The sequence below is a fragment of the Lissotriton vulgaris genome, chromosome 2_1 (genome assembly GCF_964263255.1).
Source record: "Lissotriton vulgaris chromosome 2_1, aLisVul1.2, whole genome shotgun sequence".
NCBI lineage: Eukaryota > Metazoa > Chordata > Amphibia > Caudata > Salamandridae > Lissotriton > Lissotriton vulgaris.
The window spans coordinates 1,972,965,516-1,972,985,388 of NC_141687.1; the positions used below are offsets into that span (position 1 = coordinate 1,972,965,516).

The 19,873-nt window shown below is 47.1% G+C and overlaps 1 protein-coding gene across 4 annotated transcripts in view; it reads left to right on the forward strand.

The window, feature by feature from the left end:
• The window catches only part of LOC147733584 (protein regulator of cytokinesis 1-like), a 544,834-nt gene that overhangs the window by 428,049 nt on the left and 96,912 nt on the right, over window positions 1-19,873 (forward strand). For 2 of the 4 annotated variants that reach the window (XM_086958174.1, XM_086958173.1), the window contains exon 13: window positions 3,089-3,268. In XM_086958174.1, coding sequence (XP_086814300.1) covers window positions 3,089-3,268 — 180 coding nt within the window. The remainder of the gene's footprint in view (window positions 1-3,088; window positions 3,269-19,873) is intronic. The other 2 variants (XM_086958175.1, XM_086958176.1) reach the window with 1 other exon arrangement.

Sequence of the window (19,873 nt, forward strand, 5' to 3'; positions counted from 1 at the left end):
CATGTCATTTGGCAAATGCGAGCTCTGCAGCAGGATTTAAAGTTCCAATGGGCACAACATCAGGGCAACCTGTCAGTTGCGTCCAGACACTGCACATCAATTACAGTGGTGGTTAACTAACCAGGATTGGGTCGACAGCAGATCCATTTCCCTTCCCCAACCAGATTTCACAGTAGTGACCGATGCATCACTTCTGGGATGGGGCTGCCACATGGTGAGGCAAAGGTCAGAGGCCTCTGGTGTCTGGCGGAGTCCGGGCTTCATATCAGTCTTCTGGAGCTTCCGGTGATTTGTCTTGCACTCAAAGCATTCCTTCCCTCTGTCCCAGGAAGAGTAGTGCAGGTGTTCACAGACAACACTACTGCCATGTAGTACTGCATCAAACGGGGTCGGGTGGGGTTGTGGACCCAATATCAGTAGGCTCTTCGTCTCTGGTCATGGCTGGAACATCAGGGCATATCCCTGGTGGTTCAACACCTGGCAGGTTTGCTGAACGCCAGGGCAGACAAACTCTGCCCCAGGTGCATGATTGATCACAATTGGCATCTTCACTCTGAGATGGTGCAAGGTCTCTTTCAAAGGTGGGGAGAGCCTTGGTTAGATCTATTCGCCACCGAAGAGAACGCGCAATGTCAGCAAGTCTGCGCGTTGGAATTTCCCAGGCAGCACTCGCTCGACGACGCTTTTCAACGCTAGTGGAGTTGAGGTCTCCTATATGCCTTTCCACTTATACCACTTCTGCCCAGAGTGCTGAAGGTGACCATGCGCAACTGGGTCAAGTCATTCTTGTGGCTCTGGATTGGGCACGGAGAGTCAGGTATCCAGAGCTGTTACACATGGCCATCGATTCTCTGATCCGACTGCCTCCTCGGAAGGATCTTCTATAGCAGCAGCAGGGGATAGTCCTCCACCCGAACCTGTCCAGCCTCCACATCCTTGCGTGGACATTGAGCGGCAACAGTTGACAGCTTTTGACCTTCCTCCCGAAGTCTGTGATATTATCTTGGCAGCCTGGCGTCCCTCCACTAAGACAGTATACACCTGCAAATGGAACAAATTTGTGACCTAGTGCACAGCAAAGGCTTTGGATCCATATCCGCATTTCTGTGAGAGGTTCTCTTATTCTTCCTTTCTTTAGCCTGTCAGGGCTCTGCTCTGGGCACTTTAAAGGGCTACCCCTCAGCAATTTCAGCCTTTCTTAGGCTTCCTGATCAGCCTCCTCTTTTCAAGTCCCCTGTTGTAAATCGCTTCCTTAAGGCCTTTACTCCTCTTTTTCCTCCTGTTCCCTTCGTAATGCCCCAGTGGTACTTGAACTTGGTTCTTACATATCTTATGTGCTCTCCCTTTGAGCCGCTACATAACTGTCCTCTCAGACTTCTGACCTTAAAAACTGCCTTTCTGGTGGCCATCACCTCTGCGCGCAGGGTGGATGAGCTCCAAGCACTTTATTCTAAGCCTCCTTTTCTGACTGTACATCCAGACCAGGTTGTCCTTCGATCTAGTCCTTCCTTCCCAAAGTGGTTACTCCTTTCCACATTAGACAGGCAATCACTTTGCTCACCTTATTTCTGTCTCCGCATCCCTCCAAAGAAGGAGAGGCTCTACCATCTGGATCGAAAGAGTGCGCTTTCCTTGTACATGGATCGCACAAAACAATTACAGGTGTATGACCAGCTCTTTGTTGGCTCGGGGGCCGCCCAAAAAGGTCAGGCCGTGCACATGCCCACCATTTCTCGATGGGTCATTTTGTGCATCAAAGCTTTTTATTCCTTGGCAAAGAAGGAGCTCCAGTGGGGTTGCGCGTCAATTCTACCAAGGCTATGGCAGCTACCACTGCTTAGGGACGTGGAGACCCCATTAATGACATCTGTCAGGCAGCTACGTGGGCATCGCTGCACACATACACAAGACACTACTGCCTGGACAGCCAAGTCCGAAGAGACTGCTTCTTTGGCCGTTCTGTTCTCCATGACTTCCTGGTGTGAACTTAGTTTGCAGACCCACCTTCGGTGTTGGTATTGCTGGGGTGTCTATTATAAGGTAAGGAATCTATAACTGTTTTTCAAATGAACAAGTTACTTACCTTCGATAACGATATATTTGTAAGAAACCTAGATTAGTTATAGATTCCTTATTGCCCCACCCATCCTCCCCTTTCTGCGAACTGACTTCTGGGGTTAGGGACTTCCTTTCAGTGCCCTAGTTTTTTGCACCAGTGGTCAGTGTCTTGCATGGCTCTGCGCTGGCGTGTGAAGTCGTGTACAGACCTGACGTCAGCGTGCAAGGGCGGCGTCTAAGTAGCTACCGCAACGTCAACCCGGCGACCACGACACAGACGATTAACGCGGAGCTGACCGACACCACCTTTCGACGTGCTGGAGTTCTCCTGACGAAAAACTTTCCGGATCCAGTCTGACGCCTGGGGGTAATTCTAAGGTAAGGAATTTATAACCAACCTATGTTTCTTACAGATATATTGTTACCAAAGGTAAGTAACTTGTTCATTAGTGTTACAGTGCTAGAAGCCCATTGAGGGTTTTGAAGTATGCCACATTTGTGACTGGATCGGAAAAGTATAATAACAATTTTAAGCCTGAGCATTAACTGTGGCTTCATTTGCTACTTGTGTGACCAGGTCCAGGCGACTTATGGTTTTCTCCTTACGTTCATTGGAGCCAAACCGTTTGTAGCATTGGTGAAATATGAGAATTTCGACTGACTGGTAACACCAATAGTTCTTGAACACCTCATGAGGCGCATACATTCATATTGGCTCATCTTTCCTCAATCCACTGTTCTTGACTAGATGATATTTATTCTGTAGTGTATGATGCAGCCAGCAATATATTGCGTTATAACAAAGGGCAGAATTGCTCTCCTGATTTGGTGCAACTCTACTATGTGTTTTAATAAACCTACATTTAATATGCTTTGCTATTTAATGTTTAAGAGATTATTTTTTTCTTAGCACATAGGTAAAGATATTGAAATTAAACACTCGAGCAGAGGTATTCATTGCTTATCAGTTTAATAAAAATGACTAAGAATTAGGATTACAAGTAAGTAACATTGTCTTCTTTCCTAATAGTTTGCATCCAGAACTCCAATCCGAACGATGAAGCCACCACGGGTGGGCCTAATGGAGAGTATCAAAGAGAATGTGTCACAGTTCAATTCAACCACTGTGAGCGGTGTGTACATCCACTCGGCTGCTTCACAGCGTAACCTCAGCGTTAATTCTGTTGCCAGCACCTATTCTGAGTTTGCGGTAATTTTTCTACTCTACCAATCTCTGGGCAGCACACAGTCAGGGAAATGGTGAAATGGTTGCACAATAGGTTGCGTTTGAAAGATGAGAATGGTTTCGTATTTAATTGCAGTGTTTAGTTATAGTGGATTTCAAGTAGGCCTGCCTAGTGTTTTCTTACTTCTTAAATTAATTTGATGCCCAATGGAAGGTTCCTGTTTATGAAGTATTCAGGCCCATTGGCATAGATCTGTTATTTTCATTGGATTTTGTTTAGACTGGTCGTTTAACATGTTATAAGGTCTTCTGATGTGCTAGTGTATTTTTTCCAGTTCTACTTTAAAGATAGCCAGCTATTAAACAGAAGACTTCATAATATAAAAGTGGGTTGTCTCCCGCTGTTTTCTCTCACAATTGGCTTTTGCATTCTCTGGTGCTTTGCCCTATAACCATTCAGCATTTTAGAACAGATGTGGCATTGCCAGCTGCACTTGTATCTGTTGTGGATTTCCATGTGTTTCAGCAGACTAGTAACAGTGTATTTTTCCAACGGTGTAACATGTTTGCTAGTTTAACATCTTTAAACTGCAGTCAGCTCACAGGAGGACTTCTGCTGGCTTTGTTACTTTTAGTTGTATAAATAGCAGCAATTCTCTGCAAGAATGAACCTTGGGACAGCTTAGAGGTTCACGGTTGCTGTTGAACTGAGGTCTAAAGTGTCATTCCAGTGTCTATTTGGGGACTAATTTGACATGTTCCTATTTCCTGACGCATAACATCACACCTACACTAGTCTGTGTTCATACTCCTGCATTTTGCCTCAAACCCATTCTCAATCCTGGTTTATTACACTCCAGTGGTGACAAAATAACTGCTTTTATTCCTCTTTAGATTGTTTTGCGCACCTGATACCACATATACAGATTCAACTCTGATGTGGGTGTGTCACTAGCTTAGAACGATGGAACACTTTTACTTGTGTTTCACCTGTGGGGTGTATTTTAGCCACATATTCTTATCTAGGATGTATGACATTACAACGCATGCTTTTACCACGCATGCCTTTATAACACGGTTTTTACAACGAAAACCTTTACAACGCATAGCGCTTTGGGGTGCTGGATAGTGAATAGTTTAATTTACTATTCCAAACCCAGTCCCGTGGACACTAGGGAAGGTGTTGTATAGTAAATTAAACTCATTCCCTATCCTAGAGTGCCCCCCAGCGCAATGCGTTGTAATGGGTTGCGTCGTAAAGGCACTGCGTGGTAAAAGTTGTGTTGTAAAGGATGTTTCCCCTTATCTAAAATGGTTACTATTTTCACAATCTCGGCTCTATTTACTCAGCCTGTATGGTGTGTGCCTTGATGAGGCGTGACTAATGTCAGATCAGAGGTGAATGTTGATAGCTGTCTTATGTTTGGGGGGGTGTGTTCATATATGTATGATTGGCGCCAGCATGTTTTCTTTTCTTAGATCCTGTGTCTTCATCGTTGGGTTCACATTTGCTCCACTCAGCAAAAATACCTTCTCCTGTTTGCTACAAGGAAGAGGTTTAATTGTATTTGATTTTACAACCTTGTCAATGGATAACAGGAACTCAAGCGTATCATTGCTGAACTAGAGTTCCTGTTAGCATTGCTGAATTTAAGTTCCTGTTTCCTGAGGAGATAACCTCTGCCTGTTTCTACCTCATATAATTTTGATGTGCTGGATAATCCACAAAGCAAGATGTTACACGTCTGCTATTGGGTCTTGAAAAAAATCTTCATCCTTCTCACTTCATTAGTGAATGAATTGCAGAAGCCTTAGCGAATCAGACATCCATGTGCATACCTGAAATACCTAACTTGTGGCAATTGTCTATCGTTAATAAGATCTTACAGAATTTTGTAAGCTTGTAATACTGGAAATGATCATACTAATGTATTCCATAGATGACAAACACTTAATGAGTTAACATTGCCTACTGTCAATGGTAATACTAAACCTTTCTTTAGAGTACTTGTGTGTACTGAGAAATACCTCTCTGCTCAGAGTTGATAACCAACATTCTGAAGTTTGTTTCTGGTACCCAGACAGATTCCTGCATCAAGTTGGCACTAGATGTTTTATACACTTTGCAATGTCGAGGAACTAAATACAAATATTAGGCCTTCGATGTCAGAGGCACCGGAGGGGCCCCGCGGTTCTATGCCTGGATCAGGATCAACACTGGTCGATCTAACTTTACCAATGCCGATCTGACGACTAGGCCCCCTCGTCGCCCGTACCCCCGGTCGGCGCTTGCCCCATCCCCATCTCCGAGTTGGACCCAGACCTGAATAGACGCTGGAGGGTACATTTGTTCCCCTGTTCATCCCTGGTTTTCTCTACCGACCAGAGTGTGGTGATGAGGACTGGAAGGGGTCACTGAGCCCTTTAACTGGCCAGCTAGAAGAGTGGGAATGGCGTGAGAACCTGGGTGATGCCAATGATCTGGACACCTCTCTAGATACTGGTTTATGTTCGAGGCATGCGGGCTGCTAAATTCATATCTGAAAAAGGTATCCTCAGGCAGAGTGGCTGCATAGCGCTGCTGCTGCAGGATAGTCGCGCGTTTCGCGAGCGCTTATGCTCTATTTTAAAATCTCCTGTTTTGTATTTACTTTATATGTTTAGTTGGTTCTACCCGGTTTTTAAAACAGTGCCGCAGCAGCCCCTTACTTGCACTTTAAAATACAACCATACCCACCGCTATTTTGCGGGTCCGATCTAGGGTAGGTGTGGGAGCGCCATATTGGGACAGCACTTTGAAGCCCGACTCCGCTATCTTGGTGCGGGTCTCGGCGCTTGGACCTACAGGCAGCGCCCTCCTACTTAAAGCTCCACTCTCTTCAACTCGCAGCGGTGACGCGCAGGGGATGTGCCTTCCCTGCGCTTGAGTCGCGCCAGAGTCCTGCCCGTCTGCGCTCGTCAGCGTCTCGGTGACGGACGGGGCAGGACAGCTGGCTTCTTCTCATTCGGTCGCACTTCTGTGCTGCTCTGTAAGTAGGATTCAGAAAAGGGGGTGGTGATGGATAGAGTATCTGAATTAAACAGAACACTCATACCCAGTCAACAGATCAGGGCTTGATCCATCACCGTTTTTTAGCTCACTGCACCATCCCAGCTCAGAACCTGGCTATATGCAAATTAGTCTGTCCCTGGCCCAGTGCATCATGGGAACAGGGCAGACCAAACTACCAAGCCAATTCTTATACTTGGAAGGAAACAAGCTTCCATCAGGATTCAAGCAAGCCGGGCCGACGACGGCTGAAATGCCAGAAACCGGTCCCCGGAAGCTTGTCTCCTTTCTGGTGAAGAATTGGCTTGGTAGTTTGGTCTGCCCTGTTCCCATGATGCACTGGGCCAGGGACAGACTAATTTGCATATAGCCAGGTTCTGAGCTGGGATGGTGCAGTGAGCTAAATAACGGTGATGGATCAAGCCCTGATCTTTGGACTGGGTAAGAGTGGTCTGCTTAATTCAGACACTCTGTTCATCACCACCACCACCCCCTTTTCTGAATCGCTCTGTAAGTATGATCACCTATACTTCGGCAGATCTTCTTACTCTACGCCTCCCTCGAGGCCTTTGCCATCATATTTTCCCTGGCGGCCGGGCTCACAGAAAAGGCTGCTCGGAGTGTGGTTGGCGTCTTCCGGACCCCAATGGACCCTCGCAGGCTAATATATCTGCTCACCTTCAGTGTCTTCTTCTTAATACCTGGTCTCTGAACTGCCATTCCCTTAATATCTGGAACTTGCTGCAGAATTCCAATGTATCATGCTTATTCCTTACAGAGACCTGGCTGGGCGATTGCTCTGCCCCTGACCTAGCCAACGCCATCCCTCCGGATTACAACATCTTCAGGAAGGATAGAGTATTGGGCAGAGGAGGAGGAGTAGCGCTTATTGTGAATAAAAACATCCCCTGCTCGACCTTTCCGGTAGAGAATATTCAGGGATGCGAAGCCCTTTGGTTCACCCTTCATCTCTCTCCCCTTCAGGCTTGTACCGGGATTCTTCTGTTTAGAACGCCGGGACCCACTGGGCCTTTTTTTTTATGAATTACAAGTAGCACTCTCTGTTCCATGTCTCAGATCAGATCACTGTATCCTACTTGGGGATCTCAATGTTCACATGGACAACAAACTTGACCCTGATGCCATGAAACTTACTGATATCACGGCCCCGTTAGGGCTGTTTCCGTTAATACAAGGACCGTCACACAACAAAGGCCATACCTTGGACCAGGTTTTTTCAACGAAACCTATTCACGTATCCTCCTTACAGCCAGTTCTATGGTCTGACCACTTTTTAATCTTTCTTTGCTCGCTACCGCCCATACACGGGTGAGACCTACAACAGAGGCCACGCGGACTTCGCGGCATTTTCATTTGCTCTCGGTGGATATGCTATCTGAGGCTCATTACTTTTCCATGTCCTCTTTTGGGCAACCTAGAGGAGAATCTTGTTCTCTTCCAAAAATGGCTTATGGCCAGATTTGAGACCTTTATCCCCGAGAAGAAGCCTAAATTAGGTGAGCAAAGAGCGTCGGCCCCATGGTTTACTCCCCAGTTGAGGACGCTACGGCAGGGCTGTAAGGAGGCTGAGAGAGCTTGGAGGCGGGTCTACGACCCAACTCAAAGACTGAAATTTAGAGCGGTTACCAGAGCTTACCACAAGTCAATCTGGGAAGAAAAAAAGGCCTATCTTGAGCGCCGTATTGATGAGGCTGAGAACACCTGCAAAGAGATTTTTAAAGTGGTTCAGGATTTTACATCTCCTGCCATGTGTACCCCTACTCATACACACTCAAAACCCTGGATAAAACAACTAGCCACCTTTTTTGTCAGTAAAATTACAACTATTCAAGCCTCTTTCTTATTCCTGCCCACAGCTGGATTTGAGTCCTTCATCCTCGTCATCCTTTTCGGAGGGTCAGGGCCCTTTTCTTTTTGAATTCCCCCCTATGTGCCTCAACATATCTTTGGATCTTCTGTCAGGTTTGAAATCTGGCTCACCACTTGACCTGTGCCCGGCTAAATATCTGGGAAAAATGGCACCTGCCTTAAATGCTTTGCTGAACCCTCTTCTGAACTCCTCCCTGTCTACAGGTGTGGTTCCGCAGGCATGGAAGCGCGCCATGATCCTACCACTACTCAATAAACCTGCCCTAGACCCCCTCATTCATGCCAACTACAGGCCAATCTCCCTCCTCCCTGCATTGGAGAAAGTGACCGAGAGGTACGTGCATAGGACGATTTCCAGTTTCATCGAAGGAAACTACCTTTTGCACGCATCGCAATATGGTTTCCGTGCAAATTTTAGCACAGGATTGGCTTTACTCGAGGTCACTGATGCCATCAGGGAGGTGCTCGACTCTGGGGGAAAGGCCATGTTAGTCATGCTTGATTTGTCGGCGGCTTTCGACACCGTTCCTCACGATGGCTCCTTTTAAGACTCTGGGAATGTGGCCTTTGTGGAACGGTGTGGAACTGGTTCAAATCCTTTCTGGCCGGCCGCCGGCAAACGTTCTGGGCGCCCCCTTTCTCCGCTGATATGACACCGCTAGAGGTTGGGGTCCCACAGGGTTCCATTCTTAGCCCCATGCTTTTTAACATCTTTATGGCCCCTCTGGCGGTGGTGGCGGAGTCCGTTGGCGCCCAGATCATATCCTAAGCCGATGACACCCAGCTCCTATTCACATGTGACAGGGGCGGGACGTTTGATGGCATACAGATCAGGGATTGTCTTGGTGCGGTTTTTGAGTGGTTTAGGTGTCATGGCCTGAAGTGCAAATCCCACAAGTCGGAGATGCTCTTCTTTGGATGCGCACCCGAGCCAAATTGGAAATCTTGGTGGCCACAAGATGTTTCCTCCCGACAGTGTGTCTTTCAAGGCCAAGAACCTTGGAGTGATAGTGGACCGTGAACTGTCCTTTGGGCCACATATTTCGTGCCTTTCAGGGAAGTGTTTCGGCATTCTGCGGATGCTGAGAATTTCTTCCTTTAGTGTCACTTCATCATAGGAAAATAATTGTCCAGGCCTTGATTGGATCACGACTAGACTACGCAAACGCTCTTTTTTTGGGTCTCCCGAAGTATCTTTTGACCCGTTTGCAAGTAGTACAGAACTCGGCTGCCCGAGCCATCTATGGACTCCCGAGAAGAGCAGGTGCCACTGTATTACTGAATACCTTACATTGGTTACCTACTCCAAAGAGGATCCTCTTCAAAAGCCTGACACTAACCTTCAAAGCTCTACATGGCATAGGCCCCAAGTATATTGGGAAACACCTTTCCTTGTATCAACCTAGCAGGACCCTGAGGTCATCCTGCTTGTCCAAAATGACAGTTCCTGCCATTAGGCGCGTAAGAATGGGAGGCCGGTCGTTTCGTTACCTAGCCCCGAGGGCCTGGAACGAACTACCACTGTCCCTGAAACAGGCTACCAGCCTTCTTGTTTTTAGGAATGGCCTAAAAACGTGGCTTTTTACTAAATAGTTTTTTTCACTCTTAGTCTGCGTTTTAGCTGTTATGTTGTTGTTCTACCTGCTTATATTCTTCGCCAAAGCGCCGGGATGCTCCTTGGAGTAGCCGAGCGCTATAGAAGAAAAAAATTAACATATCTGTTCATAGATCGCCGCCTAGTGTTGGGTCCGGATGATTGCACATTGTTGTCCTGGAAGAGTCTTCGAAGTATCACGAGATAGGTGGCTCCTCCCCTGGACTACAGTGCGCATGGGCATCCTCTCCATCCTCAGATTGTTTTTTTCCGCCATTGGGTTCGGATGTACTTTCTCGACTCTAGTTCGGAAACTTTCTATTGACTCTTTCCTATGGCCAAAAGGCCTTCAAAGCGTCGGTATTGTCTCGTTCGGTGCCTGTTTCTTTCCAGTTCTTCGAACCGGACGTCGGAGGCTGCTTCTCGCTTTCAACACCAAAGGCCCAGACTACGACGACGATGGATCGGAGCCCGTTCAAACGGTGCCCCGTCTGTAATTCAAAATACCCCCACATTGATGTGCACCCAGTGTGCAATAAATGTTTGTCCCCCGAGCACGACGATGCCAGCTGTATGGCCTGCTCGAAGTTCCACTCCAAGAAGACGCTTAAAGTTCGACGTGCAGCAAGACAGTCAGCGCAAAAGTCGGCGCCCAAGCCGGTCAACATCTTCGAGGCCGGTGACGAAGGCGCCGAAGAAGAAGAAGCTCCTGACGAGCGGTCAGAGCCAGCGTCGGAGCATGACTCCAGCTTCGAGGTGGACGAGCAGGTTGAGGAGTACGTCCACGAAGAAGACGTAGTCTAGGTAGGGGACGACGAAGGGGCCATCGGAGCCATCGAAGAAGACTCCAGTGATGAGCTAGGCCCAACCACAGTAGCGGGCCTACAACTGACCATACGCTCCCTACGGCTCCGGTCGAGGCATCGCCGAAAGGCCTTAGCCAAGATCTTCCTTTACATACTATAGCCCCGCGTCCAAGCCAGGCTAAGAATACTTCGAAGGAGCCATCGGTTGATTCTTCAAAATCGAAACCGAAACCAGCAGAGCTAAAATCGAAACCACTTAAGATGGTCGTCGGTTCGACATCGACGCCAGTCAAATCAAAGACTATCGAGGACCCTTCGGCGTCGAAAGGGGCCGTCGCCTCGAAGGCTGGAGCGTCAAAGCAGAGCTCTACCATCAAACACGTCACCTCGACGCAGTCTACGTCGACGCACAAACATAGCGACAAGGCCTAAGGCCTCCAACCCAAGAAGGCCGTCGAGCCGAAGATTTCAGCGCTCAAGCCACTACTGAGCAAACAACTCGAGTCGAAAACCAAAGCCGTCCCGAAACAGCAAGTGGCGTCGATGCCCAAGGCTGTGCATGCTACGCACCGGGAGCTCAAGTCGACGCAATCAAGCAAGCGTCCTACTGAGTCGCCGAAGAAGCTCGGATCGACCTCTACGGCGAGTTCCAAAACGGTCGGCCACCCTCCGATTAAATTCGGTCTTCCGCCAACGGCTCGAGCCAAGCATCTCGAACACCACAAAGGCACCGACCCTTCCACAACGTTGTCTGCGACTTCGAAGCCCACCCCTGAAGGGGTTGTGTTCCACGAACCCTCGTACGACAACCAGTCGAAACTCTTCATCGACTCGGAGTCGGGCAGGCTTACCATCCATAAACGGAAGATCGCACCTGAACATCCCTTGGAGGGTTATAAAATTCCTCCTAAACGGAAGAAAGACTCGGCCACCTCACCAGTTCTCTCTGAACACGTTGAGAACTATACACAACAACTGGCATATTCTCCAGCACAAAGCGATGAGGACATGGGTGATGATTATGGTCAGGCGGCCTTCACTTATCACGGTGACACTGATCAGGAGGAACCTCGACAGTGGTCTGATGCTGTGGATCAAACTGTAGATCCCGATGATCCACAAGCTGCACCGGACGCTCAGTCCTACAACGTCAAAACCTCGCCAACTGAAGACACGGCGTCGTTTAACGCTTTGATAGAGAGGGCAGCCCTCCACCATGACGTGGAAATGCACGCAGAACCTGTGGAACAAGATTTCTTATTTGACACTTTCTCCACCACTGAAAGATCCACTAAGACTTTGCCTATGCTTAAAGGGGTCCTCAAGCATGCTGCGGACATTTACAAAGAACCCACGAAAGCAAGGGTTATCAACCCACGGATTGAAAAAAAATATAGGCCTGCTCCAGTGGACCCCACCTACATCAAAGTCCAACTCCCATTGACCTCCCTCGTAGTGGCCAATGCCCGCAAGAGGGCAAACTAGTGGTGACGCTCCTCCTCCGGACAAAGAATCGAAGATCTTGGAGGCGTCAGGAAAGCGAGTAGCAGCACAGGCTGCTAATATTTGGAGGATTTCAAATACACAGGCCCTATTGGCTAGATACGATAGGGCTCACTACGACACACTAGAACAGTTGTTGCAACACCTGCCTGATGTTTACAAGGAGGTAGCAGAAATGATCATACAGGAAGGGAAGTTGATTTCTTATGCATCCATCAAATGCGCACTGGATGCGGCAGACTCGGCAGCTAGGGCCATTAACACTAGTGTAATGTTAAGACATCACGCATGGCTCCGCATCTCTAAGTTCAAACCCGAGATTCAAACCTCTTTGCTCAACCAGCCGGTTAACCCAGCCTTCCTTTTTGGTTCGAGGTAGACACAAGCCTCGAATATGAAAAAGGACACTGACAGCAACATCCATGAGGGCTCTGCAATCACAGCAGTTTCGGGGCAGTTCCTTTAGTCGCTCCGGTAATAGGGGAGCCTCTAGAGGACAGGCTTTACAGCAGGCCCAGTACACCAAAGGGAGCAGGCAATCCACCTATACAAAGAATACAGGGGTGGATACTGTGGGAACAGCGCCACGGGCAGAGGACCTGGCAATAACCGCGCCAGATCCTCCGCTCCCAACAAACAGTGACGCCTTGTCACTGCCCCCCGACCATCTAACACCTGTCGGGGGACGACTCCAGCAGTTCCTGCCAGTCTGGGAAGGTATTACCACGGACAGGTAGGTGAGACAACTTATCCGATACGGCTATTGTCTAGAACTAACCTCCACCACCCCCCCAACATACCCCCAAGGCACCGTCCTATGTCCGCAGAGCACATGCACTTATTGCAGCAAGAAGTACTCTCCATGCTGCAAAAAGGGGCAATAGAGCTCGTGCCTGCAGAAGAACGAGGTACAGGAGAGTACTCTCTGTACTTCTTAATCCCAAAAAAGGACGGTTCCCTGCGGCCCATTCTAGACCTCAGGTCCTCAACCAATACATGCGGTCAGAACACTTTCATATGTTAACCTTACAGCAGGTCCTTTCGTTGCTCAGTCAGGGCGACTTCTTAGCGACCCTGGACCTCAAGGATTCATATTTCCACATTCCCATTCACCCAAGTCACAAGAAATATCTCAGGTTCACCATCAACAATCAGAATTACCAATTCAAGGTCCTGCCTTTCGGGGTCACCACTGCCCCCAGAGTGTTCACCAAGTGCTTATCGACTGTGGCTGCGCACCTTCGAAGACAACACATTCATGTCTATCCCTACCTGGACGACTGTCTTGTTCAAGCCAAGTCAGCCCAGCAGTGTGCCAGCCACATGTCGCGCACAATTCAAGTTCAAGTTCGGGCATTTATATAGCGCACCGCTCACCCAGAGGGTCTCAAGGCGCTTGGGAAGGAGTTCATTATTTGTCAAATAGCCAGGTTTTAAGTTCTTTTCTGAAGGAGGTGTGGTTTTGATTAAGGCGGAGGCGAGTGGGAAGTGAGTTCCAGGTTTTGGCCGCCAGGAAGGAGAAGGATCTTCCTCCCATGGTGGAATTTCGGATGCGCGGGACTGCGGCGTGGGATTAATTGGAAGATCTTAGTTGGCGGGTGGGTTTGTAGAAGGGCAGTCGAGTGTTGAGGCATTCGGGACCTAGATTGTAGAGGGCCTTGTGTGCGTGGGTGAGAAGATGGAATGTAATTCTTTTGTTGACGGGAAGCCAGTGGAGGTCTTTTAGGTGTCCGGTGATGTGATCTTGGCGAGGGATGTCCAATATGAGTCTCGCTGATGCGTTTTGGATGCGTTGGAGTTTTTTCTGTAATTTTGCTGTGATTCGGTGTACAGTGTGTTACCATAATCCAGTCGGCTCATGACTAGTGCGTGGGTGACAGTCTTTCTTGTCTCGAGGGGGATCCAGCGGAAGATCTTTTTGAGAATGCGAAGTATGTTGAAGCAGGAGGATGAGACTGCGTTGACTTGTCTGGACATCGAGAGAGAGGAGTCTAGGATGAAGCCTAGGTTACGTGCATGGTCTGTGGGTGTGGGTGCTGTGCCCAGAGCAGTCTAGGGTTCTCACTCAACTACGCAAAGTCACACCGGCAGCCCGCCCATGTGCAACAGTACCTAGGGGCGACATTGAAAACTCCGACGGCATCAGCGCAGCCAAATTCTGCCAGAGTCAATAGCATGCAGCTGCTCATTCGGAGGTTCAGGCCTCAACAATCTCTCCCAGCGCAGGTGTTCATGCAGCTCATCGGTATGATGGCATCCTGCATATTCATAGTCCCGCACGCGAGGCTGCACATGCGTCCTCTTCAAGAATGCTTAGCACGGCAGTGGAACCAGGCTCATGGGCATCTAAAAGACCTAGTGTTGGTGACCGGTCGTGCATACAACTCTCTGCATTGGTGGAATCCACAAAACCTTTGCAGGGGACGACCGTTCCAAGAGCCTGTCCCACAGATAGTGCTAACGACGGACGCATCTCTCCAGGGTTGGGGAGCGCATGTCCTCCATTACACGGTGCAGGGACTATGGACAACACAACAGCGGAAGATGCATATCAATCTGTTAGAGCTGATGGCAATCTTCATGGCACTAAAAGCGTTCAAGTTGCTCCTGTGCAACAAGGTCGTGTTGATCCGGACGGACAACATGACTGCCATGTATTACATCCAGAAACAGGGAGGCACACACTCCCCGCAGCTATCTCACCTAGCCCAGAGCATGTGGAAGTGGGCCATTCAGAGGAACATCTTCCTCATGGCGGAGCATCTCCCGGGCGTAGACAACCAGATGGCGGACCTGCTCAGCAGGCACAGTCATCAGATGCACGAGTGGGAGATTCACCCCTCGGTACTCCAGCCATGCTTCTAGCGGTGGGGTCATCCAGAGATCGACCTCTTCGCCACAAAAGAGAACGCAAAATGCCAAAGCTTCGCCGCCAGGTTCCCACACCCGCAGTCTAAGGACAATGCCATATGGATGAACTGGTCAGGCAGATTTGCGTACGCTTTTCCCCCAGCCCCACTCATACCGCTGGTGGCGCGCAAACTGCGGCTGCACTCCATGACGCTCATCCTGGTTGCTCCAACGTGGGCACTGTAAGCTTGGTACACCACGTTCCTGGAACTTTCAGTGGTGTCTCACCAACGGCTGCGCCTCACTCCCAGCCTCCTCACTCAGAGCCATGGAGACATTCAGCACCCAGATCCGCAACAGTTGAGCCTAGCGATTTGGCTCCTGAGGTCATAGTTTGGCTACCTCAACTTGCCCCCAGAGTGTATGAACATCATCAAAGAGGCAAGGCGACCTACAACTAGGGCATGCTATGCAGCCAAATGGAAACGTTTTGTCATATACTGTTCCAACAATGACATTAATCCGCTAGATGCGTCCACGCAGAACATCATATGTTACTTGCTGCATCTGTATCAATGCAATCTAGCGTATAGTTCCATCAGGATACATTTGGCTGCTATGGCTGCTTATCTTCAGAACAGGCAGCACCTTTCCCTCTTCAGAGTACCTGCCGTCAAAGCCTTTTTGGAAGGCCTTAAAAGAGTGATCCCTCCCAGACACCCTCCTTCGCCCATCTGGAACCTAAATATCGTTCTCACCAGGCTCATGGGGCCCCCCTTTGAGCCTCTCCATTCTTGTGAGATACAGTTTCTTACATGGAAAGTAGCTTTTCTGATAGCCATCACGTCACTACGAAGAGTCAGTGAGCTTCAAGCCCTGACAATTCAAGAGCCCTACTTACAAATTCATGCTAATAGGGTAGTGCTGCGCACCAACATTAAGTTCATGACAAAGGTCATTTCGCAGTTCCACATTAATCAAAAGTTAGAACTGCCAGTTTTCTTTCCAAACCCAGATTCAGTGGCAGACAGAGCGCTGCACACCTTGGATGTCAAAAGAGCTCTCCTAAATTACATCGACAGGACAAAAGACTTTAGAAAGACTAAACAACTGTTTGTTGCCTTCTCTCCACAACACAAAGGCAACCCTGTTTCCAAATTGGGTATAGCCAGATGGATTGTTAAATGCTTACAAATCTGCCATCAAAAGGCTAAACGCACTTTAACAGTTCCCCCAAGAGCGCATTCCACAAGCAAGCTAGAGTCATCCATGGCTTTCCTAGGTAACATTCCTCTAGAGGATATATGTAGAGCAGCCACATGGACCACCATACATACATTTACCAAACACTATTGCGTAGATGTACACTCCAAACAGCAAGCTGCTGTAGGACAGGCTGTTCTGTTTCAGACTGCTGCAGCTGGCACGGGCAACCGCCGATAAGGAGGTAACTGCTATTTATTCTATGCACAGATATGAATTCAGCAGCCCACATGCCTCGAACGGAATGTGCTACTTACCAGTATGCATCTGTTCTTGGCATGTAGGGCTGCTGACATTCCCTTCTGCCCCTCAAGATAGGGAATCAAAGAAGCAGGACCATCTTGGGACGCGTATGTTCTTTTCCTCCGGTGAATACAGTGTGCCTCTTCGGCTGCTACTCCCATACCATCTGGGATAAGGTTGCGCAGGAGCTGTCTCAGTTTCCGGAGGAGGCCCGGGCAGTTCTCTCCCAGGCAGTGGAAGATAGGAGAGAGACAGTCAAATTCGCCATTAGATGTGGACTGGATACCACCGACTCACTGGGCAGAACAATTGCCATGTCGGTAGCCCTTGGGCGCTACGCCTGGTTGAGGACATCTCCCGAAAAGCCAGATGTCCAGTCAACCTTGATGGACATGCCCTTTAATGGTTTTCGTCTTTTTGGCTACAGAGCAGACTCTGCGCTGGAGCACTTTAAAGATTCTAGAGCTATTGCCAGATCTTTGGGCCTCACTTTGCCTTATCTCCCACGCCAGTCTTTTCGTCCATTTCTTGGCTAACGAAGTGGCACCTAGCCATGGCCAGCCCAATCTAGCCACCGGTTCACACAAGCTGCCCTTCCTCTGCGTGGCTGCAGACGTGGGACCATTTTGTTCCATCAAGCCCACTCATTTAACTTGTGTAAGTGTGTACCATGATTGGTTAATTTTTCTTCAATTCGTGTGTGGTATACTAACCTGTAATTCTGCATTGTAGGCTCTTGGTTGATTGTAGTACACGTTGAAATAATTTCTTGCTGCGAGCGGGGAGCTATGAACTACAATGTAGTTTTTGGAATACAATTTTTGGCCCTACATACATTCTAAAATGTAGATCCTGCCTGAATTAGACTTTTAGAACGTGCTCTAATATCTGGACATATTAGACTTGTTATTCGATATAATAGTGTATAGAAATGGATTGCTACTGCGTCTTCTGTCGTCCCCACATGTACCAGGGAATTCTCACGCTTATGACTTCAATAAAGTTTCATATGCTGCAGAATCCGGACTAAACGTAACCATTTCATACACTATTATATGACAAATTAACTTTCAGTGCGCTCTTTCCATTTTTTAGTATATCCACTGCACAAATGGGTCTTTAGAAAGGGTACCTAACTTTGTTAGAAAATTATTATTGGGTAATACTAATCTTATAAGCCCAATATTTATTTGGAGAATTCCCATTGCAAGGAAAAATCTTTAACTATACATCCAGGTGATTCTCTTAATAAAAATGCACTTAATGCTGCATGGAATACCAAGACCTGTAAAACAAAAAACAATCCATACTTGCAATGTCAAAAGAATATTAATTGTAAGAATATAATAAAATTACTAAAAGTGAACTTGTGCTGAAGAAAAGAGGTAATGTTGTTGCTATTCTTGCCTCTTTACCGTTATCTTCAAATGCCAGGACAACAAGTTCATGAACTCTCACCAACCAGAAGAGTTCACTTAACTACAGTAGTAATGGATACTTGCTTGAAATTAAGCCAACAGAACAAGCCCAGAATACAATGAATTGTGTATCTCAACCAGCTATATCTGCAAAAGCAATTGATGTTTGTCTTACGGCATTCTACGTCCTTATACCTCAGATGAGGCTGAGTGAGTTAACATTATTGGTCAGAGCCTAGTGGGAGTCTTGCGGACCTTCTCTTAATGAGTCAGTATGAAATCCTGCAATGCCCTGGATGTAGGATGCCACTGTTACAGAACCAGTATGTTCTTCATAGTACAAATTTCAACGTTCAAGGGTGGCTTTAAGAATTTTTTTGTGTAAGTATGAAGCAGACCGCTTCTCTTATTGGTAGACAAAATCACTGCATTTAGTATTTCAGCAAGAGCGGGATTGGTTACTTGAAAGATCTGGATGGCAGCAGCAATGCAGTGAGAATTTTGTTCATGCTGTTCATAGGGTAGAGCAAAATATCTACTGGATGAAAAAAATACAAGGATATTCCTGTTAAACAAAAATGAAAGTACACATTTGTTCTATGTTTCAAAAATGTAAGAGGTCTGCCAGTCTCCCAGGGAAACAGGTTATAGTGAGAATATGCATTGCTACACACACTAGCAAAATACCTATATTAATAGGTATAGAAATGGGATTGAAAATGGCCTCTTAAATGCAATAATGTATAGCTATCCGTTTCAACAAGAATACGTTGTGTCCTAAACTGACATTTTTGAATCAATTTATTGAAGTTTTTGTCATTTGACAGTCTCAAACTCGGCTATTAACTTGTTTCATGAAGTTAAACAGTCTTAATTCAAGACTACAGTTTATGATCAATATTAGAACATCAAAATTCCAGTTTCTGAATGGAGAAATAGTATTCTTGAATGATTGGTTTGGATCCACGATCTACCAACATTTAGCAGATAAAATAAAAACTTTAACTTCAAAAGCTTTCACCCAAAATCAGCCATCAAGTGTTTACCATGTATCCAATTACTGCAATGTAAAGAAAAAAAATGTGGAAAGAGAATGCAAAGGTAAAGCAGAAGAAGTTTGAACCTCTTTAGAAACTTGTAAAATATTGGAACGAACTTGGCGACGAACTAAAACAATTTTAGACAGGGATAGCTTCAAAGACAGATTGAAGATATACCATAAGAAATACATTGCTTCGCAATTGGAACAAGCTGATAATACTTCAAAAACATTGTTCAAGATCCTCAATTCTCTTGTGAACCCTAAAGCCTGTCATCCCGAAGATGAGCAGTCGCAACTACTTTGCGATAACATTGCCAACTTTTTAACAAATAAAGTTGATGATATCTATGCTAAATTTCCTCCGTGCAGCTCTCAGGATTTAGAAACAGACACTTTCTTATCAAATCCTTTGAAAAACGCCAAGTCCTCCCTAAAATCGTTTCCCCTCCTCACTTCAGGAGAAACAGAAATCCTGCTCACATCTGCCAAGTCAGGTTCCCCTAAAGATCTTATCCCGGCAAAAATTGCCAAAACTCTTGCGTCCACTTTGGCCGGACCTTTGGAAGTAGTCTTTAACAGCTCTATTAATGCTGGTAAACTTCCAAGAGAATGGAAAGATGCACAAGTTATGCCAATAAGGAAGAATCAAAAACTTCCACCGGATGTGATCACTAATTATCGTCCCATCTCCTTGCTTCCACTAGCAAACTATTAGAGAAACATATTAACAAGCACCTCTCTTCTTTTGTTGAGATTTCCAACTGCTTGGACTATTCCCAGTCAGGATTTCGACCCAGGTATAGTACCGAGACTGCCTTGGTCAAGTTATTGGATGATATTAGATTGCAAGGGGGCGGGGGTCGAGCAGTCATTTTGGTACTGCTTGACCTATCCGCTGCATTTGATACCATCTCGCATTCGATTCTTCTGGATAGATTGAGGAAAATAGGCATTCAGGATAATGGCTGACT